This window comes from Buteo buteo, chromosome 5, assembly GCF_964188355.1.
Source record: "Buteo buteo chromosome 5, bButBut1.hap1.1, whole genome shotgun sequence".
NCBI lineage: Eukaryota > Metazoa > Chordata > Aves > Accipitriformes > Accipitridae > Buteo > Buteo buteo.
Window position 1 is genome coordinate 23169466 of NC_134175.1, and position 26945 is coordinate 23196410.

The 26945-nt window shown below is 39.9% G+C and overlaps 1 protein-coding gene across 5 annotated transcripts in view; it reads left to right on the forward strand.

Moving 5' to 3' along the window:
- Positions 1-26945, forward strand: part of SPATS2L (spermatogenesis associated serine rich 2 like) — an 87460-nt gene that overhangs the window by 23490 nt on the left and 37025 nt on the right. For 3 of the 5 annotated variants that reach the window (XM_075028085.1, XM_075028084.1, XM_075028087.1), the window contains one exon: positions 17910-17971. The exons of the other annotated variants lie outside the window; for them this stretch is intronic. In XM_075028085.1, the coding sequence (XP_074884186.1) occupies positions 17933-17971 (39 nt within the window). In that variant the 5' untranslated portion in view covers positions 17910-17932. The remainder of the gene's footprint in view (positions 1-17909; positions 17972-26945) is intronic. 5 annotated transcript variants of the gene reach the window in all.

Consider the following 26945-nt stretch of genomic DNA (forward strand, 5'->3'; position numbering starts at 1 on the left):
TTGCTTGAAACTTGTTTTACACAGAGCTGCTACGTGGCAAAATTCCAAAGCTTTTGGTGGTGGAAGGCTTACAGGGAGGGGCTGAATATAATCAATCTGTTAGTTAGTAGTTTAGCACGCTAAGCTCAGTGAGCTGTGTGACTTCCTCAAAGGGAAGAACAAAAAAAGATATGGATGCCCAAAGTGATTCTTGCACATCTGCTGATGCGAAGCGTGGCCAAGTACATGATGAAATATTACTTGTCTGACTATGAGCTCTATTTACTACAACTAAGTGAATCATCAGGTCAGTTCCTGACCAGACCTTGAGCTGTCAGAAACAGATGGCCTGCCTAGAGAGCAAGATACCTTGGAAACGTATCCACCCTTGTCAGCAATGTTACACAGCACAGGGATTTCTCAGAAGAGCAGTGCTGGTGTTTGATGATTTCAGTGAAAAGATGCTAATTTTGCACTGTACCTGATCTTCCACATAAGAATGATGTCTTGTGGCTCTGAAAATAAGGAAATTGTTGCTGGCTTGTTAGTGAAGGTACAAATTTGTGAATCAGGTCATGTACTTGGAGGGGCAGTATTAGGGAGGTCAGTAAAGCCCTCAGACTGGTAAAGGGCTGTTTTTTCAGCTCTGAGAAACCTTCAGGTTGCTGTTAAAAGATGGCTGGTGTGTGTAAATGGTCTTCCTGGCAATGAGGCCAAAATTTTTAATCAACTCTGAAAATCTTTTCCCATAGTCTTTCTCCACATCTCTACCTGTCAGTAAAATGATAATAATAAATGCTTCCCCAGACTGCAGAGTTTGCTGAGGATTATACTCAGCTCAGATATTTGGATGTAAAGTGCCATACAAATATCTACAGAAATAATACAATATTGTAGACACTGAATATTGGGGCAAGTTCTACTTCAGAATCTGAGAAGAGTATAGTGCATGAATCTGGAATGGGTTTTCTATGTGACTTGCTGTGGTGGGTTTACCCTGGCCAGCAGCCGAGCACCCACAGAGCTGCTCGCTCACTCACCTCACCAGCTCCTCACAGTGGGGAGAAAATAGGAAGAGCAAAATCAAGAAAACTCTTGAGTTTTGATAAAAAACAGTTCAATAGGTGAAGAAAAGAGGGGAGAAAGAAACAAGCAAAGCAAAGGAGGTGGCACACCACCTCCCACAGGCAGACCGATAGCCAGCCAGTCTCCAAACAACAGGTACCTTGGAAGCAGAAACCCCCATCTTTTTCTTCCTCTACCCCAGATTTTATTGCTGAGCATGGGGATACGTGGTATGGAATATCCCTTTGGCCAGTCTGGGTCAGCTCTCAGCTGTGTCCTCTTGCAGCCTCTTGCCCACTCTCAGCCTACTGGCTGTGGGGGTGTAGTGGGAGGAAAAAGAGAAAGCCTTGACACTGTGCAAGCACAGCTCAGCAACAGCCAAAACACTGGTGTGTTATCAGTACTGTTGCAGCCACAGATCCAAAACATGGCACCACATGGGCTGCTATGAAGAAAGTTAACTCTATCCCAGTCAGACTCAGTATGCTTGCTTACTTTTTAATGTACTACTAAAAAAAGAATTATCAGAAGAACAAAATCTTATTGTAAGATCTTAAGAGCAGTTTTCTTGATTAAAAATGTTTTCTTGCATGTGCAGATGTGACATTTTCATTAGTATCATGGGCACTTCTGAAATGGTTCAAATGACCCTAAGTATGTGCTGAAGTTCATTTTTCTCTGAATAATGTCTCAAAACATTTGTTTAAGTTTCATGGAATTCAGTAGCACTTAAGTGCTTTTCTGAATAGGGGCTGCATGTTCAAGCTGACTCTGTCCTTCAAGAGCAATTCTGAAGAAAGGTCTGATGTTCAGACTGGGCAAACTATCTCAGAAATGAGTAGTTCTGTAATTACCTATAGATGCATCTTTTTATTGTCTGTATAAATATATAATTTTGTGCCTTAAAATAATCAACTCTACAAGTCTTCTGAGATGGAATTGTCTGCACTTATCATGAGACTGGACAGATAAAATGCTTTCAAAATTAAAACATTAAGAATTAGGATTATGTCATTATCCTAGGAAACTGAAAAATGAAAAGAAGAAAACATCTGAAGTAGGAGTGAAATCTTAGTTCATTTCTGAAAAAAAATTTTAGTGAATTACTTTACTGTCAGTGTGCCTGTTCTTCTCCCCAACACTTAATTTTTGATCATGTATGGTACTGTCAATGAAAAATAACTGGCAGCTCTGATGCAAAGAACCCAAGAAATAATTCAGATTAGATTTTGCTGACCACTTTGATCAATATCAAAGTCTGAAACTGAAAGCAGGTTGAGCTTTCACAGAATTTTCTGAGGAAATCATCAAGGTTAAAGGAAACTCTTGAGTTCTTGAAGAGATTCTTTATTTTTAGGATGTTTGGACTGCCCTGTTGTTACTGCTGGCCGTTCTTTATTCTACTTCTGTTAATATTAAGATTGATAAGCATTTGTTCCTCATGGTGAAAAGCATCACAGAGGCTTTGGTGAATGTATAGCAGTGTGACTGGTCCGAATGTAAGAGTTTGAGGTGGCCATCTTCAAATCTCTTACTGGATCTGTCAGTCAATGCTATCCAATTCCAGGAGGGAGATAACATTATGGGATTTGGTTGGTCACGCAGTAAGCACAGTGAAACTGAAACTTCAGTGTCTTCATAAAAGATGTTATGCAATTTCTCATGGCTTTTCAATACTGAAGCACTGATTTGAATGAAGGTTTCCTTGAATAATGGGGAAGAGTGAACATATTCATAAAAAAGCAGGCTCCAGTGAAGGCAGGATAGAATTGCCCCCCTCCAGTATGTTCTGAAACGGTTCATGCTGTAAAGATTCATGATCAGAGCAAGTAGTTTTTCTTCGCCAGTGATAGCTTGCAGTTTTTTTTCTCTCTAGGGAGCATGCACTCGGAGTAGGTTGGAAGAATTGTGGATATCTTTATCCTCAGCAGCAGAGGAACAGAAACCTTCTCTGAGGGCGGTAGGATGGAGTGTGTGTTCTGCTAGAATGGAGAACCAAGGCAGTAACTTGTGCTCTGTCCAAAAGCAGGGTGTATGTGGGGATAAAGTGGTGAAAGAGTTCTTGTGTTTTTCCTCCAACTGCAAGGTTCAGGCAGTTTAAAAAGAGCCAAAGCATTCCCTGTTTGCTGTGCTGTGATTGTGAACAAGGTGGCTAGACTGTCTGGTCTCAGTTAATGAGCAGAACCCCTGGAAAAATAATGATGGATAAAGTTCAGCTCTTGGAACGGCTCTACCTGTGTCAATATTGTTGGGAACTCTGCATATTTAAGGAAGACAGCCAGTAGAGCTGAATCTTGTTCTGTGTAAATTGCTTCTCATACATGGTTTGTTTTTTTTTTTTTTCATTGTTGAAGTAGAGAGTCCAAATGTTGAGCAACTATAGAGCCAGCTCTCTTCAGCCAAAATCCTTGGTTCTGTGGATGCCAGCGATAGAGCTCTGTTAACCGCAGAATCTAGTCGCAGCTCACATCTGCTGCCTGCAGAGCCAGCCCTGTGTGTTTTGGTATGTGGCTAAATCGGAGATGTAGATTTGTGGCAGTTCCGACTGCGTGGTTTTGTCTACAGTAAGAAATGTGTACAAGTGACTGCCAGAACTGCTCTTTGTGAATGAAAATGATAACTTTGTGCATGGCTTCATGAAAATATAGTCAGACACTTAAAGAAGGGCTAGCTGTTCAAGAATCACCTTTGCCTTTACTTGGGGTGGCTCTAGAAGAGTGAAGGGCATGACTGATACAGGGCCTTACTTGACAATAAACACTGTGGTCAGCTCTTCTGAGACTGCACAAGCCACAGTAACTTCCTGCTTTGGTAAGTTGAACTTCGCTTATCCCAAGTTTTGCTGTTATTTGGGCTCTCTGGGGAATGATAACTGGCTCATAGGGAATTCAATTAGTTTTTTGGAGAAGCCTTGTTCAGCAGACGTTTGAGAAACTTCATGACTGAAACCTATCTCCACCCAGCCCAACAAAACCCCCTCTTTGATTGGAAAATTCCTAGCCAGCCCAGTTAATTGTCTGCCAGTTCTTACTGCTTGCAGGATGGTTAGAGCAGGTTAAGATACTGAGAATTTGGCTTGCTTAGTGTGGTAACTCTGTTAACTGGCACCATTTCCTTGATAGTGCATACATGCTATAAATAGGAGATTGTAAGTGCTATTGTAATGTTGCTAATTAACAGCAGTGGGAATAAAGATTTAGCAGTTAGGGCAATTTTGAAGTTCCCACACAAAACATGCTTTTCTGTGCACTTACCTGAAATGTGCTGATATCCATGTTTGCCCAAGAGAAGTGGGTATGGCATCCTTTAGCACACCAACAATTTCAATAGGTAGGGCATTGCTGGTAACTGCAAACGAGAGCTTAATTTGATGCTTTTGACACTAGATTCTGTGGAGCAAATAGTATGTTACTTTATCCTGCAAAGCTATGTTAAATATTCCTTTGCAAAAATTCTGGACAGATGCAAAGTAGAGGTCTGTCTAATGTACCACAGATTTTATCAATTCATGGATTGTGGCATGCCAAAGATTGCCTCCAGTGAATGGGCAAAAACAGATGAGCTGACAAATGCTCTAGAGTATGTATCTGTGCTGTACAGTGTAACTCATCTTACCTGTCTTTGAGAAAAGTACCTTCAAAATAAAACATACATTTATTTTCTTTTCCTCAACAGAGGAACAAAATACCTTCTTTTTATTCTGTCAATAGAATTACTCCATTTGCTGTCCACATGTCGTGTTCATTTTCATGGCTAGTCAAACAGCTTTCTTTATCAGGATTGCCCTTGCCAAGAAGAAACAACCATTAAATGCCTGGCTAAATAAGGGCCTCAGTTCATGCATGTCAGGCAACACTTCATATGCTATTGACCAGAAGCAGAAAAGTTTTCTGGCATTGTCTCCTGACTATTGGGATGGGTGTGGGAGGGGAGACTGGTTAAGGTGCCTTTGCATATTTTTGGGAGTACACAGTCTGCATTGGTGGACTGTATTTTTACAATTAATTTTGATATAGCTGGGTAGTGTGGGTTTCAGCTGAAAAGAATAATTGGTTTCTTGGGGTTTTGCTCAAAAAAAAGTGCAGTTCAAGGTCCAGTAAATACTGTAATAGTCACTTATTTTAATGTGTGATAGCAATTAAGTTGAAGGACTGTATGAACAATAAGTAATTATAGGTTAACTTATTTGTATGCTTTTGTAGTTGTTTCCAGGAATGCCTTTTGTTAACATAGAAAAATCAGTGTTGTCCTTGGGGGTAGGAAGATGGGGGGGGAAGAGGAAGACTAGCATTTGTTGTAAATCTGGGAATAACAAAATGTCAGTGGTATTGCTTCCAGGGTAGTATATGACTCTATGGGTACTGTTAACATGGGAATACTGCTGGGCCTGTATTTGTTTATCGTGGGTATACATCAGGTACTTCTAATAGAGGAGCTTGTAAGAATTTTTGTGGAGTTTTTATTTACATACATATGTATGTGTGTGTGTACATATTTTAAATTTTTTATATATATGTGTATATATATATACTGTTGAAGGAAAAACCTACATCTTCTTCAAAGGACCTATATGGGGTGACTTGGTCTTAGGAAATGAAAGGCTGCATTTAATTTCAGTGTTCAATTTTGGAAGGTTCAGACTGCTCTGGCACATTTAAATCAAGTACTTACCTTCAAGCATATGCATAACCTCACTGACTCATGCTTACATATGCTTTGACCATACGTTAGTCACCTGAGGCCTAGCTGCATTAAGGTTTCTTTAGGTCTGTCTTGCCTTCAGTTGAGTATCTGGCTTTATTGTTTTTCATCAAAAGCACTTTCAGAGCTCTGGTCAAGTTCTTCCCTTCCCCAGGCTCACCATAAACTTGCCAATTGGTCTTCATGAGTCTGGTGCTTCCCTGTGTGCTCAGTCAGGGAAGCTCTGGTGACTATGTTCGAAATGCCACTGCCCAGGTGCTCTTTCTCTCTGTCTGCAGCCAGTGGGGGGGCTCTGCTGTCCTGTCCTGTGGGACCAGCAAGAGCTGGTTCAAGTCTGTGTAGCTCCTGGAATTCAAAGGAGTTGTTCCAACCTGTATTTGCTAAGAAATCAGCCCTGCACATCTAGCAATTGTAAACTGGCTCTTTAAAGATGTCTGAGCGAGAAAGAAAGGCAGTGTGGACTTACAACACTTAAGAGAAAGAAGGCTGAAGTGTGAATAGCTCCAGGACTTTCTTTGAATTTGAGATTTATTCCAAGATTATGAGAATTTACTGTAACAATTGCACTGTACCAGTCTGCTGGTAGAAGTTTGATTCCTTGTGGTAGCTTTTTCTTAACACCTAAAACAAGTGTGAATTTGAACACTTCTTGACATTTACTTTTGTCCCTCTGTTCTTACTGTTTAGAGAAACCACTGTGATTGAGGCAAGGTATACTACTACATTACATGCTTTGCTGTTAGCGTTCTCACACCATACTCTTTTAGCAGTCCGCATTTGGGCAACCGCAGAAGCAAATTAACTGACACTGTCTCTTGGCATGTCATTCTGAGCTGAAATAGGAGCCAACATAAATGACTTTTAATGACTCAAGCCCCTGGCAAGAATGACTTGGAAGATAACGCCTAGTGTGTAAAAACTGAAAGTTAACCTTTTTTTTTTTTTTTTTTTTTTTTTTTGGTTTTGCAGGGGGTTCATGCAAATGTAGAATTTGAGTAGATCATCTTTTACTACTTCAGTGCTCTTTATCAGTATGTTTGGCAAGATTCCTTCAGGCAGAGCAAGACACTAATGTTTATTTTGGCAAGCATTGCTGTAGAAAGTGAGTTTTCTCAGTCTGAAATTTTCTTTCCAGAATCCCCATCCCTCCCTCCTGCATATCAGAGAGGACCATTTTACTGGCCATGTAGCTGAATCCAACTATTCTGAATTGGGTTCAGCTCTACTAGTGAGATACATGTAGTAAACATGTGAATTTTGGACATCTTCAGTTTATGCTGAATCAGAGTGATGCTCTTCAGGTGCTCATCTAGGATGCCAGCCAGCAGAACATAGGCTCTAGGCTCTCAGCAGTGATTCTGTTACAGAGTGGGGAGGCTATAGAGCCCCTGGGTGCAGTCTGTAGAGAGCATCAGGATCCGAGCAAGTTGCCACTTTATCCTGAGCAGCCACTGGCAGTTGTGATATTGATGGAGTGGTGCTGGGATTCTTGCCTTTGGACCTCTGGAGCGGGGAAATGCCTTTGCTGGCTCTGAACTGATTCTAGGAAACTAATAGGTGGGTTTGAGGGGAAGATGAAAAATATTTAGAGAAATTCCCCTTCTCCTCTTAAGAATGGCCCAGGAGTTAAAGCACGCTTCCAGTGTAGCAGAAGGCTGGTTTGGAACAGGCACTAAATCTTCAGTATCTGTAGGCTGGAGATATTCCCTTGTCACTGGGATGCTGGGATGAGTTTCTTCAGTCTCTTCCATTTGAGCTGTTTAATTTTGGTTAAATAAACATTTATTGGATGGATATATAGGACAAGACTCCTCATTCTTTTGGAAGTTCTTATTTTAATGAATTGTTAATTTCCTACTCTGAAATGAAAAATTGTTGGAAGACTTTCTGGCTTATATTTCAGCATTTTAGTATTTTTTCTGTAGTTCAGTATATCTTCTTAATGTGGAGCAGAGTTTCAGTGCCATTGATGAGTGTTCCTTAGGTAAAAAGGTGGTATAAATTGTATGGGTCACAAAGAAGAGCAATGGGAAGCACTGTCACCTCAGTTCTGAATTAAATGTGCATTTGACCACTGACATCCTTTCAGCGATATACTTGATAGTTGTTCAGGTCAAATCAGACCATGTACCTCAGCAGGGACACAAAACCAAATGGATATGTAGTTCAAACACATGATGGTATGTATACCAATTGAGGTGGGAAACTGTTGGCTTCAGATTACTGGTACTCTGCTTCAAATGGCAAGAGTCATGCAGCTTTAGAGAGGCTCAGGCTTTGAAAATAAATGTTTGGCTACTAATCAGTATGGTAAAGAGGATGGGAGGAATTTTCAGAGGTTGTGCCTAAGTCAGTTGGCTGTTTGCTAGGAAACAGCTCTTTATATCATGTAAATACCTATTCATGGAAAGGCCTGGTACTGTGCAACAAGATTCCCTTCCAGAAATTTGACATTTTTTGAATCTGAATTCCTAGGTTTTGTTTAAGAAATGTACTGTTGCATGTGTTTTGGGGATGTTTTTCAGTGTTTAGAATGCTGTTTATTTTTTTTATTAATTGTACTTATTTTCAAATTTATTTTACTTAAAGTATCATTATTTCATAATGCATTTTATAATATTTGTAGTTTCCACCCACTGAACTACTACTGAACTGACTAGAATGTGTTCTTGGAATACTCCAAGTTAACTAAACTTTTGGTGTCCAGTATTTAGCAAAGACTTGATTAGCTTTTCTGTAGTAGGATATTTCATGACTTCATGAAGTTTGAACACTTTTTCATCCTTAGTATTTCTTCTGAACAAAGATGGAGGGTGGGAGATTGATCTGCCTTGTAGCTTTATCTCTGTTTTTGCCAGCAGTATGACATAATCTTTTGGTTTTAATTCATGATATCATTAGAAATACCGTGACTGAATTTAAATGCAATTTAATACAAGTTTGTCAAACAGCAGAGAAGAGAAAGTGAACAGTAATGAGAACTTTACAAGTCCCTGGACTTATAATCACTTGCCCACCATGCAAAGAGATTGGGGATCACTCATCCAAAGCTCGTAGCCACTCTATAGTAGTTGACTGCCATCCCCTGGACTCGGTAAATGAATCTTAATAGGCCACACAAAATTAGTCTGGGTATTTGTATTGTGTGTACTTTTAATGCACAGGTGCAGAATGTGAGGTAATGAATCAAAGATCTTTTTATGGATGGAAGCCAAGTAGCTGTCAAAGGAAAGAGTAGTGTTCATATCACATGGAAGCAAATAATTGTTTACTAACTGTGTTAAGTACAGAAGGTGACTGCTGGTGTAAGAGTGTATGTATATTGCTATGGAATAGATGTATGTACCATTAAAAGAAAACCAACTTTATTCCAGAAAGATGGTTGCTGGATAGGGGAAGCTAATGCGTTTTCTAGTGAAACTTAATGATGCTGTGATGATTCTTTTGGCAGACAGTAAAAAATGGGTGCAGATACATACCTTATTATGGCTTGGTTTATGGATTGTCACAGAACAACTTAGTGCAAGTAGCATTTCTGGGTATGTGTATGTGCCTGCCTATATATATATCAGCAGTTACAGAATATCTACTTTGTATTGGTACCTGTCTGTTGCAACATGGATACATTGCTCTATACAAGGCTCTCGTGTGTGCCCTTCTGTGGCCCAATTTTTTATTCCAATAATTTGCAGTAATTAATGCAGAGCTGGCCTTTTGTCAACATTGTGATTCAGGTGTCTCGTATGGCAGAGTTCTTGGTTGTTTCATTACAAATATAGTAAGAGCAGACACCACATTTTGCAATGGGAAAATGCAAGGAGGTGGCAGAGATGACTTTAGAATTCGGCCTGAAGCATTAGTAAGAAGAAAAGTAATTTCTAGTGTTTGGTATTCTTGAGCACATAAGGCTAAAATTCCTGAAGGAATTGCTCAGAAGTGCAAGAAAAGATCAGCAAAACGTTACCACTTACTACCTATTTTATTATTGCAAATATGGGCATATATTTTGCAGCTGTCTGTTCAGCTGTTCTCCTGAATCTTCTGCCCTTGTGAGCCAGAGGCTATGAGAATCACTTTGATTCATTTCACTGCAGTGTAATGCCACTTACGCTGTATTTAAGCTTGAACAATATTCTCTATGTAAAGGCTGATTCTGAAGGTACCAAAATCTATAATTTCTTACGTTTTTTTTAAAATTGATCTCCATTGCTCAAATGCAGGATGGCATTAATGACCTAAATATAAGCAACTGTTTTGGATCCTTCTCAGCCCAAGGTATAGTCTACAGAGTTAGCAGATTTTTTACACTTACACATCTCTGGGATGGTAACTCTGGTGGTAACTGTCACATGGTGTCAGTCACCATGGCACCATTGGCACGAATGAACATCAGCTAGTACAGTGACACTCACTGATCTTTTGGGGAAGCCACAGTGAAACTTGTGTTAAAGAAGAGCTTGGCTTGGATAGGACAGACCCAACATTCGAAGAGTGTACAGCAAGAGGGTTTACAAGCAGCCTTTGCTGTAGTAACAAGGGTGTGGTCTTGTCTGTGGAGCAATGATAGGAAATACAGCCAGAATCTCTTGTGATGTCTGTATCAAAAGGATATGGTCATGTCACTGAATACTTGTAAACTGGATGAAATATTAATGGAGATTGGGGAAGATGCCAGTGACGTATCTTTCTTCTGACCCTCTCTCAAACTGACCTTGATAAAGGCTGGAACATTCCTCTGCAGGACTCTGTTATAGTGGGGGGCTGCAGCACCAGGTGTGTGGAGGACCTGAGGATCCATCACACACCACATAGTGCTCTTTCCAGCATGAAAGCAAAGATGCCTGTGGAGCCCACATATGTAGTGGCCTGGCTTTGCTCATGCACTGGGACTGGAAGAGGGAAGTGAGCTAGCTGACAGGAGAAGCACAGGCTCTCCCTGGCTTACATTAATAGCATCATCTCTGCTTAGGAAGAGGAGAGCACAACAAGATCAAACAGCAATGTGGTATATCAGAATGAGGTACAGGACTTACTAGTTCTTAACTGTTTTGTTGTGACACCATTTGGACATCACAGTGTTACTGTGATACCTGCTTAGAACCGTTCCTGCCCTCGACAGAAGTCTGAGAAAGGAAAGAGGCTTGAAAGGATGCTGACCCAGGTGCTAAGGACTGTCCTTCTTCTCATATCCCACTCTCACCTCTTTTCTCTTTATAGCAAATAGGTCTGTGGTCTCTCAGGTATGGATTTTATAGTGTTAAGTAACATAACTGAGTTCCTGATGTGCCATTGCATATTTTCCAAACTCTCATGCCTTACTGCCTGTTTTCAAGCAAGCAGTCTGCAAAGCTGTAGATCTCTGAGACATCTGCTTCTTTCTCAGATTGTAATGCCAATCATTTCAAAAATCCTCAGGGAGGAGGTGATAAACAATGGGCAAGTATAAGCCTCTTTTCTGTAGGAATCCAGACCTACATGTGGAATCAGTGAGACGTTTTATTTCCTGCATCCTGTTTCCAGCTCTGTAGCCAGTAGGTTTCAGGCAGAGTGTGGTGACCATCAGGGGATCAGACTGCATTAGCTGAGCAGAAGGGAGAATGCAGAAGGCAACAGCTGCTTTCTGTGGTTGATACAAGCATGACCAGCGGGCCGTAGTGGGATTGCGCTCTTGAAATGGGGAATATTCTGGAATGTGTGTGCACTCATGTATGTTTATGCATGCATTTAAAAAAAAAGGATGATGAAGGCCTCAGATATCACCAAACTTACCCAGAGGCACTTAACTAGCCCAAAGTGGCTGATCTCAAACTTCTGAAAACCAGGAAATACAAAATGGTGTGTACCATTTCTGGATACAATATTTAGAAAGGCATAAAACAGTACTGGAGAAATAGCAGTTCTGTATTAATTACACTTTATGTTGCTTTTACTAAGTGTGCTCATTTATAATGACGCAGAACTCTAAATGGACAGCTGGGAGGATGCTTGTTAATATGTCCTAGATGCTCTTGACACTGGTTATGCTTATGAATTTATTTTATTATATTTATCTTTAGACGCTAGACTACAGCAAATAGAAAATCATACCCATTGCTAATCTGAAGATAGTGAAGACAAGTGTCTACATCTCATGCTGTCTCTAGTAGTTTTGCAACCACAGCGACAGGGCTTTGTGCACAACTAAGGATAGTAATTTTGGTAACTAACAATCACATGCACACTAATGTTTGGCCTTTGACCTAATGAGGTCATTTTTTCTTCTGCTATTTAAATAAAATCTGAATGAAGACCAGAAGAATTCCTTTCTGAAATACTTGATTTTTGGAATCACACTCCTGCAGTTTTGTCAGTCTCTGATACAATAATGTTAACATAGCAACTGCATCAGAAAAGGTGTGTTCATCCCAGCCTTCATCTGCAATTCTCTGGTAGCATTTCTTTATAACGAAAGTCAAAGTCAAATGTGGAATGGAGGCCATGTGTCTCTGATTCTGTTGGTTTTATCTTTACTTAGGGCATGTGGAAGTCTGCAGGCAAGACTGTGTAATGTAATACATATGGATAGATAGCAATCCCATTTAAAAATGAGATTTAGTTTTGTAGAGAAAGTAGAAGTACAGAAGATGAAAACATGGTTCAGGGTGCTACAATCTCATTAGATACTTAGAATTTACATCTTATTTTTTGAAGTTGGCTCTAAAATTGTGATTGCTTTGTTCCACCCATACCTTGCATGCTACCTTTTTGGAGCTGGGGGATTTTGACTGAACTCTTTGGAAATGAGTAAATGATCCTTAACTAAAAATAAAAAATCCACTTTCTAGCATTGATCTACTTTATGAACTTAGTTGAGTGACAAAATTGTAAACTCCAGTTGGTCTGTTAACAGTGAAAGCTTACTCAGTGACTGAGTGTGTATAGTCTTGCTTAGTAGGGCTGATAACAAGTTGATCAGTGGTAGGGCTGTGTATCCATCTATCTCCTGCCTTGTGTTGCTGTACTGTCACCCAAACTGTCCGTAGTCCTGGCGTTGCCTGACTTGTAAAAGGGAAGAGGAGGGCAGTGTGAAAGAATCTGGCAGAGGGTTTTTGGGGGGTGCCGTGTGAAACTTTGAAAAGGTTAGTCATGAGACATTTGAAAGAAATTACCACAGTGAAAGGAAGGACTGGGTTAGCACAAGGTGCAGCAGATGACTGCAGAAGCAGGTAGGTATTAGAGAAGCATTGGCAACAGTCAAGTCAGTTAGACCTGGGATTCCTGTTATGCTGGGGCAGGGGGGAGCATTATGAAAGGAAACATTTGCAGTGGGCAGATGAGGAAATAAGTCTTTTTTGGGGTGTAGGAGACTATTCATCCATAAACCTACAGATGGGAAACTCTTCCAACACTGGATTATTCTATGCTCTTTCATGGGGAATTTTCTGTTCCCCATTGCTGAAGATAAGTTATATCTTCAGGTGACAGAAATGGTGGAACAGGTGTCACACGATCTCTTCCACTCTGATAGAGCTCACTGCCGGGGTATTTTCACAAATCTTATCTTTCTGGCAACATTTACGCTTTCATAAACTCCTTTCCCACTCTGTGTATTTGCAGGGAGATTCTTTTTTGTTTTGTTGGAGGGGAGCATGTTTCTTCTTTTTCTGATGCTAGTTCTAAGTCTGAAATTTAAACATGCCAGGTGGTAATTGCCAGGTTTTGCAGTAGGGGCAAGGCACAGGCTTGGTCTCATGATTCTCTGATGCTTGAGATGCAGGCAATCCCACCCATGCAAAGTGTTGTCTAAAATCGGAGTGTTTGTCAGCTTTACCCGAAGGCCTGTCTAGCTGGAAGGTGTCTGTGAGCCGAACACCTCTGAAGATGATACTAGTGGAAAGGTGTCAGGTGTTCTTTGGAAGCTGAACAGAGCAGCAGTGGGATTTCACAGCTGCTTGAAGACAGAAAGGAAACTTCTGTAAAGACTGGGCGAGCAGCCACATACTTAAGGCTGTGACAGGTGAGCTCTGGCATGTTTTGCTGCAGTGGTTAAAGGCTGTTCCTAACTGCCTGCCCTGCTGGAAGTTGCTGCTTGCAGTAAGGTCAGCAGGACAGAGCATGCGCCAGCACCTTAGCTGCCCTGGTTCAGTTTCATGTTAGCTTAAACCTGTGTAGAGTAATATGAATTGCTTCGTTTGGTAGGAGAGAGAAGTAAGGCTCTGCCAAACTTAATCCAGGCTTCTCTGCAGCATTCCCTTGAACGCTATTGAAATGCTTCATTGTACAAGGCAAGTAAAATATCTCAGAATCCCTTTCATCACTATTTGAGATCAGGATGTAACAACCAACTGAGAGTGATCTCCTATTCCAGGTAATGCATTTGAAAATTGGTATCAGAAATTAATGACCGGTTTATATAAGGGATTCTGTAGTATTGTTTCCTTTCATTCCTTTTTCACGGAAGTCCTGTTGGTATGACATGCAGTGACATTTCAGAGGCACAAGTACAAGCAAGAGAGATGTGGAGAAAGACAAAGCATGTGAGCTGACATTCAAGACAAGATCCTCTCGTATACAGTGTGTTTTGTGCATTATAAATTTAGTGCTTGTGTTAATCTTAGCCACTGCAGAAAACCTTCTGTAAAAAATCTTTCTCCAAACATTTTTGTGTGTGTGCATGCTGTTAGTGACATGCAAAGAAAGCACTGTTCCTCCCCCAGCTTTAGGGGGCTTTAGGGCTCGGTTGAGGGCTGTATTCTGATGTTTCACAGCTCAGGCAGAAAGAAGCTTCTCTGAAGAGTTCAGGATGAGAATGTAGCAGCTCAAATTTAGAAGCTTTAGCTCCAAGCTTGAATCTAAACTTCAGGGGGACTATTTTGTTCATTAAATTATACATGTGCTATAATCTTTTGTCACAGGATTAGAAATGAAGTAATTGTTCAATACAGAGATTAAAATATAATCAGAGGAAAAATGCCAGTTAATTCAATAAATCAGTTTGGGCTACAATGAGAAAATGAAATTGATTAGCTATTAAGTATAGCCATAAAGGATATTTTTTAAAATTAGTGCTACATTGACATTTCCTGTTAATGTATCATTTGTATTTTATGTAACAAGCAGTACAGGACTGAGTTATATAAACGAGCAAGTGTTTTATGCAGGTTATTCCAATTATCTGTCCTTGGAGAAGGTGAATGAAAAATAGCTCCAACTCAGTTTTAGCATCTTCATTTTGACAGCTGTAATATGCATATTAATGAAGAGTCTGAAGTGTAGAGGAATGAGTCAATTTGTAAAAGCTGGTATCCTCTTAGTTCTTCATCTTAAAAGGAAAAAAAAAAGAAAGAGGAAGAAAGAGAGAAACCGAGGGTATGTTTTATGTAGCTTGCCAAGTCATTTTGAAACAGCTTGCAGTTGGAAGCTAGCTGAATCAGCACCACATTCATCAGTGGAAGACTATAATCATAGTAATACCTGGAGTGTACAGCAAAGAAGAGACAAGTCAAATCTGGCAAGGTGTTGTATGAAGTTTTTATGTCTGGTTTTAAACTGAGAGCATTGCTACAAAGAGTAAATTTGGCTAAGTGCTGTAGTAGGGTTTAATCAACAAACTGAATTTAAATTTGAAGAATTATTTAGCCAGTATCTTTGAAGCAACATAAATTGAGAGGTGTGGGGCTTTCATAAAGTATGATTATTGGGATTAATTCGCTTCATACAAGATACAGTTCATACAAGATGCAGTACAAGGTGCAAAATTAGTAAAATACATGCTGAAAAAGCAGAACCTGAAGATTTCAGATGACAAAGATCTTTTCCTGTTATTTATTAGTTTTTATAGATTAGTAGACTTTTAAGGCCAGAAGGGTTTGTTAGCTATAATCCTTATTGTACTTGTTTCTGTGCTGTGTGTTGGTTCCTCAAGAACAGGTTTTTTTCCTGGTTTTGTTAATGTTGTCATAAGGTGTTGGATCAGATTAAGTGTATTTAAATTGTTATGCAAGAGGGCAGGCTTCCATCAGTTGTCTGGAACATTACAAAAAGCTACTAGATAGTAGACATAAGGGCAAACTAGTCAAATTCCTTAACTATTCCTTAACATACAATTATCTATTAAGCAGAGAATAATATCAGTCCAGCATGGTTTTGACGTCACTAGGTAGAAGGCATGCTTTTCTGAAAAGCAGTAAGAGAGAAGACGACTTACAGAGTAGTTTTAGAGTAAGTTTTCCAATCCGCATGGGAAATTTGATGACCTGTATCTCATGTTCTGTGCCCGTTTGGCATGAGAAATAGCTCACAGCAAAAGACAAGAAGTGCATTAAAAAATGTTATATAGGGACTATAGACTATGATCATTTCTTAACACTTTCCTTTAGTTGTTGGAACGCACTAAATATTGGAAATGGAATTGACCCAAGCTCATATTCTGTGTGATTTTCCTGCATGCTCTGTCCAGACATTTTATAACTCTGCTTTTAGCCATTGGGTGCATTTGACAAAGAAACTGATTTGAGCTCTTTCATCCTTGATTTAAGGAGGGGCAGGAACAGGAACCTTCTGATGTGAGATACCACCAGACAGTAAGGCAGAGTGACAGTGTGGCCCAGTTGCCAGGAAGAAGTCTTATTGGACATAGTGAGACTGCAGCTCGGTGTCTTGGCAAAGCAGTGAAGCCACTGACTGAAAACAGATATAAGTTATATGAGTTTTAATAGAGAGTATCTGTTCATGGTATAGTAAAATAGAGATGGCAGGAGGAACCTTACTCATTTGAAGCATTTTTTTTTTTTATAACTGGCAATGGAAAGGGTTACTTTTTTCTTCTGGCACCTTATTTTCCTAGGATTTCCATAATTCAGTGACTACTCTTCATCAGACCAAAACTCAAAAATTCACTCCTTTTTCTTCTTCCTATCATCTCTTCCCCATTTACCACAAACAAATTTACATTATTTTTGAAAATGTACTTTCTTGAATCTCATCTCTTTAATTAGAAAACAGATGCATGCAAAAATTAATAAGGTTTAAATGCTATTAGTGGATACTGTAATAGAAGCACTTAGTTTCTGGAGTTTGAACTCCACTGAAGTGCTATGTTTCAAAGCAGGAGCTAAAGGACGATTGTTTAAGTGCATTAAAAGAGATTTAGAAGAATTATGGGAATTCTTATATCAGTCCACATAGTAAAGGGCTCAAATGGGGAAAAGGAGGGAGTGTTTCAACTTAAAAACTTGGAAATAACTAAGGTTTCATTCTCATTTATGTACATCTATACCTTCTTATCAGTGTACAATAGAGTTAAATTTGGTGACCAAACCAAGCTTTTATTCCATTTGACTTAGTCTTTGCTGTAAGTCTTTGTGTGTGACAATTTTAAAATTTGAAGATTCAAGCCTGTTCCTTACTGAAGTCTAAGGCAGTTGGTTCTGATGGAAGCAGGATTAGGCAACTGGCACTCCCTTCCCTGTGTTAACCCTTCATCATGCGGTACAGTGTGTCTCACTCACCCAGCCACATAGCTGGAAATAGAAAGCATATTGCAGGGTTTCTTAATCACATGCAAATTCCATTCATGTGCCCAAGTTTTCAGAGCAGACCTGGAGATTTAACTACATAGACCCTGTTAGTTTCAATAGGAGCTGTGTGACTAAATCCTCTGAGTTAGTTTTAGGAAAACAAAACAAACAAAAAAAAAAGCCCAACCCAAAACCAGCCATGCAGCACTTGTCAGCCTAACCTCCTGGAATATTTAGTCACTTTTTAAGATGGGATCTTCAGACAAATTTTCTGGCAAACATTGAGGTTGCTGGTGAATGAGAAAACAGAAGCTGTTAAGTTCATCTAAGGTATTCCTCCTCTTTAAAGCCTCGAAGGTATCAAGTAATAATGAACAGGGTCCAAGAGACATGGCTAGGAGAAGCACAATACCCCTTCTATCCAGACTCATAACTATGAGGCATTTTTTAAATATGTTTGCAGAACTGATCTGGGAAAAGTATGAGATTTGAAAAAGCTTTGCTTTTTGCCAAGATTGAGCACTGCTGTGCAGGACATTAAGTGTTCTCTTGTTTCTCTAATACTTATAGGTAAGCACATGCAATTATTCTTTAGAGGTATAGCTTTGACAGGTTGGGATTAAAACCTCCAAATTAATCTCCTTGGGTATTTTCCTCCTTTCACAGACAATATTCTCACTTGAAGAGAGATGGCAGAAATCCATTCTCCTGTAAATATCAAGGAAAAGGTAAGTTCAAGTAACAGTACAGTGCAAACCAAAATGGTATTTGCATACGTATTTCATCCCTGCTCCTTCAAACACCATTCACATACTTAACTTTAATATGCATTGACTCTGTGCATAAAGTTAAGTACACAGGCAGTTATTGATAGGATTAGTATATTAATCTTGGTTGATGAGAAACATTTTTGCATTCTGCAAAGAGACAATGTTTTGTCAGATAGACTTCTCTTATTCCTTTGTGATTCCTGTGCACACAGATGCTGTGGAGAATAACGCTTTGTGATGATTTCTGCTGTACAAAATATAACCTTTGAAGAAACACACCCTTTAGAAAATAATTTGTCTGACCAAAAATGTCATACCTGTACTACTTAAAGGCAGTTCCTAAAATTACAGGGCCTGAAAAGAGTTGATTTTTTTTTTTTCCCCTGTGTAACTAGCTCTGCTTTTAACTGCATTCTATGTGCTTGTATATGTACTCTCCATATCCTGGGCTAGTGCTAGAGTCTCACCACCCTTTCAGGAGCAGTAAAGGACCTAAAGCTAATTAGTGTACAAAGATGAGGTAAGTCAGGAGATTTTTTTGTGACTCCCAGCAGGCACATTGTGAAAAGACAATCTAACCCATAGATAGTCCCCACCAACATAAATAGGAAACCAGGACATCTGTCAAAGAACAGGAAAAAAGGGGAGAGAGGGAAGTGGGAAGACTGTAGGAGTATAACAGATAGGGTCATATTTTAAAAGAAGCCAAGCTTTTGAGAATTCACCTGAATCATCGTCTTTTATAAAATCAGGTTTTGTTCTATTTTATGTTTGGGAAGAGAGATGGAGTTTTGCATTTAGGAAGTTCAGAGAAGGCTAACGGGTTCCTTGATTTACAGCTTTATTAAGCCTGATGTGGCACTCTAATAAGGCAGTGTGATAAAAGGCCAGAATCCAATTCTGTCAATGAGCCCAAGTTTGTCCAGCTATTGGTGAAAAGTTGATGAGACCTATTCACTTCATGAAAGATGCACAAGGAGAAAGGATCAAGCCTGATTAAATATCAAGGAAATACAGAACAGTGAGGGCAATGTGAAACTGAGAAATGTAGTCATCTTCCGCTGTATCATAAGACCTGCCTGTGACACATTACACATCCTGCAGGGCAGCAGGCATGTGAAATATTCTCTTCTCTCTAAGCCTGTCAATGGAAAGGAAAAGAATAAAAGTTTGTGTATGATTCCTTGGATTAACTCTTTTCCTGAGCTGACAGAAAAAATTATTCAGCAGAAAAAGATTTGCCAAACTTCAGTTTTGCAATTAGGTAGACTGATAACAAGGAAAAAAATCATTTGACCTGAGGAATGTGTGCAAGATACTGTAAATGTGGCTTTCAAATCCAGAGAAGTCCCAAGAAGTGATAGAGAATTAAGATGTAATATAACACACCACAACATGACAGAGAAAAGAAATAGCCTTGAAATAGAGGTCAGTAGTCAGATTTTTAGTTAACTTGCCATTTTGCATCCGAGTTCACAAATGATGAACTTTTCAGTCGGGTAATGTATTTCTCAGAACTGATCATGACTAGTAGTTAATGGCTTAAACATCGCATTTGGTTTATAAAGGCTTGATGAACCATGACAACTACTGAGCATGAAAGTAGGTTTCCTCTGGTTTCAGTTTGCTAATGATGTTTTACTGAAAGAGCAGTACAAACTGTTACCTGCCCACCAATACATGAATGAAGCAGCTGAGGAAACAGCATAGCAAGTGATCTACCTGGACTTGTGCAAAGCATTTGATGCTGTCCTGCACGACATCCTTGTCACTAAATTGGAGAGATGTGGATTTTATGGATGGACCACTCAGTGGATAAGGAATTGGCTGGATGGCCACACTCAGAGTTGCAGTTAACAGCTTGATGTCCAAGTGGAGAGCAGTGATGAGTGGTGTTCCTCAGGGATTGGTATTGGGACCAGCGCTGTTTAACATCTTTGTCAGTGACATGGACAGTGGGATTGAGCGCACTGGCTGACAACACCAAGCTGTGTGGTGTGGTCGACACGCTGGAGGGAAGGGATGCCATCCAGAGGGACCTTGACAGACTTGAGAGGTGGGCCCACGCAAACATCATGAAGTTCATCACGGCCAAGTGCAAGGTCCTGCACGTGGGTCGGGGCAATCCCAAGCACAAATAGAGGCTGGGCGATGAGTGGGTTGAGAGCAGCCCTGCAGAGAAGGACTTGGGAGTGTTGGTTGACAAGAAGCTCAGCATGACCCAGCAATGTGTGCTTGCAGCCCAGAAAGCCAACTGTATCCTAGGCAGCATCGAAAGAAGTGTGACCAGCAGGTTAAGGGAGGTGATTCTCCCCCTCTACTCTGCTCTGATGAGACCCCACCTGGAGTACTGTGTTCAGCTCTGGGGCCCCCAAGATAATAAGGACATGGACCTGTGGGATTGAGTCCAGAGGAGGGCCACGAAGATGATCAGGGGGCTGGAGCACCTCCCCTATGAATACAGGCTGAGAGAGTTGGTGGTGTTCAGCCTGGAGAAAAGAAGGCACTGGGGAGACCTTACAGCAGCCTTCTAGTACCTAAAGGGGGCCTACGGGAAAGATGGAGAGGGACTTTTTACAAGGGCATGTAGTGATAGGACAAGGGGTGATGGCTTTAAACTGAAAGAGGGTAGATTTAGATTAGATGTGAGGAAGAAGCTATTCCCTGTGAGGGTGGTGAGGCACTGGAACAGGTTGCCCAGAGAGGTTGTGGATGCCCCATCCCTGGCAGTGTTCAAGGCCAGGTTGGATGGGGCTTTGAGCAACCTGGTCTAGTGGAAGGTGTCCCTGCCCATGGCAGGGGGGTGGAACTAGATGACCTTTAAGGTCCCTTCCAACCCAAACCATTCTATGATTTATGCTAGTAGTTCAGGTGGGAATGAATTCCTGTCCAGACTGTTGCGTCCATCTTCCGCTACTTACTCACTTTCTTTGCTTTCAAAAGGATGTAAAACTTTTTTGCTTTATATCCTCTGATGGGAAACAATGCCTTACCTGTTGCACTGCCCAGGTGCCTGCTTTTTGAGTAGTTTTTCCTCATATTTGTTGTTAACTCTTGAATCAGTCATTGTGCTTGAGGATTTGCGTGTCAACATGAATCTGCTTTTCAGTGATGAGTATCTTCCTTAGTCCTTAATAACAGCATAGGGTTTAAATATTGAGTAGTGTGATGGATTTTGCAATGGAAAGTAATGTCATCAAATCTTATCCCCTAGTGCCAGAGTGCTGGAAGGTAAATTACAGTAACTCTCAAAACGCAACTCAGTAAACTAATTGAAGTTCTGTCTATTTACTGTGTAGCTTGAATTTTTTTATTAGTTTAGTCAGTTTTACAAGTGCAGACTTTTACAAGTCATGTGTTTGTCTTTTGCTAGTTTAAGAATGAAGAACTGCAACAGGACTTTTATTCACACTAGATATCTGCTATTCCAAGTTTGATATCTGCTGGGAGTATCTAAAATCAAATGTTTATGAGCATGTACAGTTTAAGGCAGGAAAATAATTGGATTAATACACTGTTATAAATAGTTCTTCTCTTTATTCCTGTATCTTCCATCAGTATTTAGTGCCACTAAATCCGTATGCCAAAGCGAAAACTTAGTTTAACAGCAATTAACATTTTATTGCAAAATTGCTAGGTTTTATTCTGGAAAATACAGACCAATAACCTACTAAATAAAGGCTAATGACTGAACAGCATAAACCTCATGAACTCTACATACATCACATGAGAATCTAGCATGCTTGGTTTGCCATTTCACCTGGACAAGTCTGTCTTGTTTTAAAATGAGACTGTGGTGGCACAGAACCTCCATTTGAGGTCTCATATTTGGTTTACAGTGTGGTGGCTTTTTCTGTCCACAGCAGAGTCAAGCAACCGTAGCTTTAGAACCGTCTGAGTAATGCGCTAGAAATATAAGGAAAGGGTTGAACAGGTATGTCCTGCTGAGTTGACTTTAATTATATTTGTACATAGACAGATAAAATATAAGGATTTCATTTCCACATTTGAAAAAAGCAGACATATTTACAGTGTCCTGGTAAAAGAGTCAAAATCAAATTGCTTTCTCACTTAGAAAACTGAGAGCAAGACATGGTCATGCTATACAACATTGAAGCAGTGAGTTTAATGTTTGCTCTTATCCATGTTTTTGGGGGGAGTATTTCTGGGAAACAGAGCCAAGATTTATAAATTTAATTACTTCTGCTGAGCTCCACAAATCTGTTGCCATTAACACACGTATAAGCAGGCCTTGTTAGAAAGAACAGAATGGAATGCAGTTCCTTCCCAATTCTCCCTTTCTTCTATCTTAGTGCTTGCAGATCATAATATATTTAAGACTTTGATCCTGCTAGGACTTGAATGAAGTCAAAGGAGCTGTACATTTGCACACAAATATTCATTCTTGTAAGTTTCTGCAAAAGCAGAACACAAGTTTCTCCTTAAATTGAACATTGTTTCTCTGTGACAAAAATGTAGTACAGAGCCCATGAAGTTTTAGCATAATGTTTGTTGTTTTGTTTTAAATGGTGACCTTTCCCCATGTTCTCTCCATGATCAGCTTCTAGTTATTCAAGGAAGTAAGACCTCTGCCACTATTTTAAAGGTGATGTGAGGCTGAGGCAGACGTTTGGGGCATTATGCTCACACACAGGCTCTGTAAGACCCTACCCCTAATTTGAGTCGTAAGAGAATGCTACTGTAGTACTGATACTTCTATAATTCATTCTTGGCATTTCAGCTGAGATAGTTCATAAAGTCAATAGGTTAAACATTCTATTTTATATTCCCCCCCCCCCGCCCCGAGAGATTTATATAAATGTTGGCCTGTGATGTCAGGAAGGCTAATGGAAGTTTCCATAGTTGGCAGAGGCTCCTGCAGCTGTGATACGCTTGTGGGGAGCCAGGGCTGTTCTGATTACCATATTTTCATGCATATAACCCACAGATTTTCTGGAATAACACAAGTTCTGCATTTCAGCAGCCACAAGGGTTGTTACATGCCTGCATAGCTAGTACAAGGAGAAGTTTACCATCAGGATCTCTCTCAGAATAATTCCCTTTGCCCTGACCCTTGCTATAGTCTTCCTTCAATATGTCACTCTCCCTTTTGCCTCTGATTATACTCATCTCTGTGTCTGAAAATACAGTATAACTAAGGACTTGTTTTACAGTATCAGGATTTTCAGAGACTGAGAGTTACACATAGTTCAGCTCATATGCACACAAGTTCACTGGATTAAGGAATAAAATGGGCCAAACTCATTGGCTTAAATCCAAAATAATTCCATAAAATTAATGGAAGTATTCAAGTATTAACCTAATGCATCACCAGAAGAGGTGCTGAGATTCTGAATGACAAGGCCTCCAAAGAAGAAGCAACTGGGGTGAGGAATACAAGCAATGTAGTGTCTCCTGCAACAGTTAGACCCTCTCAGTTTAATAAGAGAAGAGTGAATATTGGGCACTCCCCAGGACAGCCATTCAGCTCTGGCATGTGATTTTGGTTTTGATCCAAAGAAATATCAGGAATTGTTCAAACTTCAGGACTTGCTGTTGGGCCTATCTTTTTTATTTTCTTTTTTATTGTGTGTCTAAACATGTTTGAACAAGTGAGCTCTGGTGTCAGCTGGAGTTAGCAACATACTCATTCAGATGAAAATCCTCCTCTTGGGATTCTGTTAAGAGTGAAGCTTTGCTGAAGTTCTCCTGAAAGGCTTGCTTTTTCATTTGTCATTTCAAGTGTCAGAGCAGTAGGAACAGATGGGCAGGTTTGTTCCATAAACTGCAAGAAGGAAATTTTATTCAGATGTGTCGGGAGGTGTCACAGGTTTGTTTACCTTACACCGTAAATGTCATTTTCATAAGCCATAGCATGCAAGGAAAGAGTAGGATTCATAGTGGAAGGAATGGAAGTAGTATGTAAATTTAAAATCATACATTACAAAAGCAGATAGTTTGTAATCTATGATTTCATTAGGTCTCCTTAAAGTTGACCTTTGCAGCTGTTCTTACCCATGTGTTGAAGTAGATAGACTTAGCCCAAAGACCAGCAAAGCTGATCAAAATGCACTTGTGTTACTTGATGAGCCATTTAGCTTGAGTTAAGGATATTATAGATTCAGGTCTCTAAATAGTGCTGTCATTACTCAAGCAAAACAGTTCTTACTGAGCCAGACTTTTCAATGTGTTCTTCCAGAACTCCTGAAATGTCTGTTTTTTCCATTAAATTAGTTAACAAATTTGGGGGACAGGGGCAACATAATAAATCCACAATGATTGCCTGAAGTAGTTTACTGCAGCAAGTAGAATTTGTTTTGTGCTTATCGGGGATAAGTGATCTGAAGGTATCAGTGTGATAAGCAGGTCATGTAGTGGAAAGAAAGGTGCAGAGCTGATCAAAGTTGTTCTTTTGCTCAAAGGGGATGTTAACAACACTTGTTCAGTTTGTGAAGAACTCCGTTAGTAAAGCTTCTGGAAAAGTGTCTCCAATGTAAGAAATAGGCTCTTAATGCAGCAAAGTCAAATTGTACTTATGAAATATGTTTGCACAGGAGTTTTCAAAACCTTAAAAAATTCTGCCATGAAGTGTTTTTAAAATGCATTTTCCTACTTAATGTAGCCAGGACATCTGCTAATGCTAAATTCCTACATGATAGAAACCAGCAGAGTTCTGCAAACAGCCCTCTTTCCCTGCTTCTCTTGCAGGATTTGGGTCAACCCTAATTGGAGGCATCATCTAGTTGAATGTGGCCTACACTGCTACCTGTTCTCAGTTGCAGTGGGTATATATGGTGTATATGTGTACATAAAGATTTGCTACTGACATGCAGTAAAAATAAAGTAGGAAAATGTCTGTGTATTTGTTGATAACCACACTTCTAAATGAATTTAGCTCCTTACTTAGAGAAAATCCGTTGATCTTAATGTTTAGTACAAAGGAAAGGTGGATCTGCGTTAGTGTTCCTAACCAAGCGTAAGTAAGAATATTTCTAACTGCAGAAGTGACCATGATAGTAACTTACTTCAAGGGAATTAGAGCAGCTGTGTTCAGGGGTTTCAGAACAGCCGTGAGCTTTCAGCAAAGAAATTTAATTTGTCACTATGTCAGAAACATATAAACAAATTCTCTGAACCCCGGATATGTTACTTATTCACCAGAAACATCCTCTTTGAGATGATGCCAAGGGGGAGCAGATGGAGTAGAGCAGCAAACAGGCAGCGGCTGATTCCATGTTGTTACAGTTGCTTGGGAACCATTTGAAACTTGACAGAGAACCTAAAGGACTCGGAGGAATACATAGCAATCTCAGCTTGGTTCTGGGTGTGGAGTAGGTAATCTGCTGTCACAACTTTCAGGCAGGCTGTATTTCTTTTTGAGCTTGACTTATCAGGAAAGTCTCATGAGATGGGTGCTCATGGGGACTTCGAGTAAGAGAGAGGTTAGAATTTCAGTGTCCTCTTCTCCTGTGTGCCATGCTCTTCAGAAGTAACCTGTTACTGAATTTATTTATTTATTTCTTTTAGGCAAGCCAAAAATTTGCCCCAAGTGAGATTGCCTATAGTTTAACAGTAATCCTCAGAAAAATAGTCAGGTATATCTGTTCAGACCTTGGGGATTTTATTTTGGGGTAGAAACAGCTTATCTGAGGGGACTTGGAAACTTTTTCAGTTTTGATATAATTTCTGGGCAGTGCTCAGCAATTTGTGTAAGAGACTGATAAAAATGACCTCATGACTGGAATTCTGGTCCTGATGATACACAACCTGGCTCAAATTGCAGCAGCTTTAAGCCAAGTGTGTGCTGAAGACTTCAGCTTGGAAAAGTGATTAAAAGTCTTCTAAATTTTGAACTAACCTTAGCTTTATCCAGAAGAGTAGCTAGGTCCACAGGAATTAAATACATGCTTGCAAGGTAGGTCTCTAGATTGTGGGTTTAAAAGGAGGTGGATGTGGGTTCTGCCTTCCATGTTCTTGACCGTACACAGTTGTTTTCAAGGTCACAGCTTGATATTTTAGATCTGTGATTGCTTTAAAGTAGCTTTTGTAAGCCAAAATTCAGAAGAAGTCATCTTAGTAGTAAACAAAGAAATGTGCTTTCTGGTGAGGCTTGCTACAGGAGGGAAAGCCCAGGAATTTAACTACTGTCAGTGACAGCTTCTCAACTAATGCTGACATTAACAGCACAGTTATCTGTGGTTCAGAAGGTATGTTACTGAATTCTCTTCATGTCCTGGAATGCTTGTCTAGCATCCAGGTGATGATAGAAGTTCACTGGGAATCTACATTGGATAAAGACAGGATGATTCACAAAATCATTAAAACAGTTGAATTCCCTGTAGTCTGTCTGGTAATGTTGTTGTTCCTATGATCAAGTTTCAGTGAGTAGGAAAAACCTGTTTTCTCCCACATACACGGAAATAAATCTAATAAAGGACTGCTGTGAGTTTGTTCTTGCAGACTGTTAGGTATTAATGCAGTATCACTGCATGTTAGGAGGTTCTTTGGCTCTTATACTTTTTACATCTTTTAGGACATAAAATATTTTTAAAAAGGAATTTGTTGATGAGAAGTCATGCAATATTGGATTATTCTAGTTCCATAACCTGTTGCTTACAAGTTTAGAGAGATAAATTTGGGAATTATCTCCTGCCCTGGAATCACCTTGTCACACCTTTACTAAAAATGAGCTTTATATAGTTTTCTGGATTGGGAAGTGACTGACTTCTCTCAAGCAGATGGAGACTTGTAAGTAGTTGAGGTGTATAACTGTACTAGCAAAAGGGCTGGTTTGTCACCTGAACTAGCAGGTGACCCAGAGGGGAGTCAGCATACCTAGGCTGCCTAGATCCAGCTCACATCCAGCCCTTTAATATATCTCCCACTTGTCATCTTGTATTTGTCAAGCATTCCTGGAGCTTTGCTTTGCCTC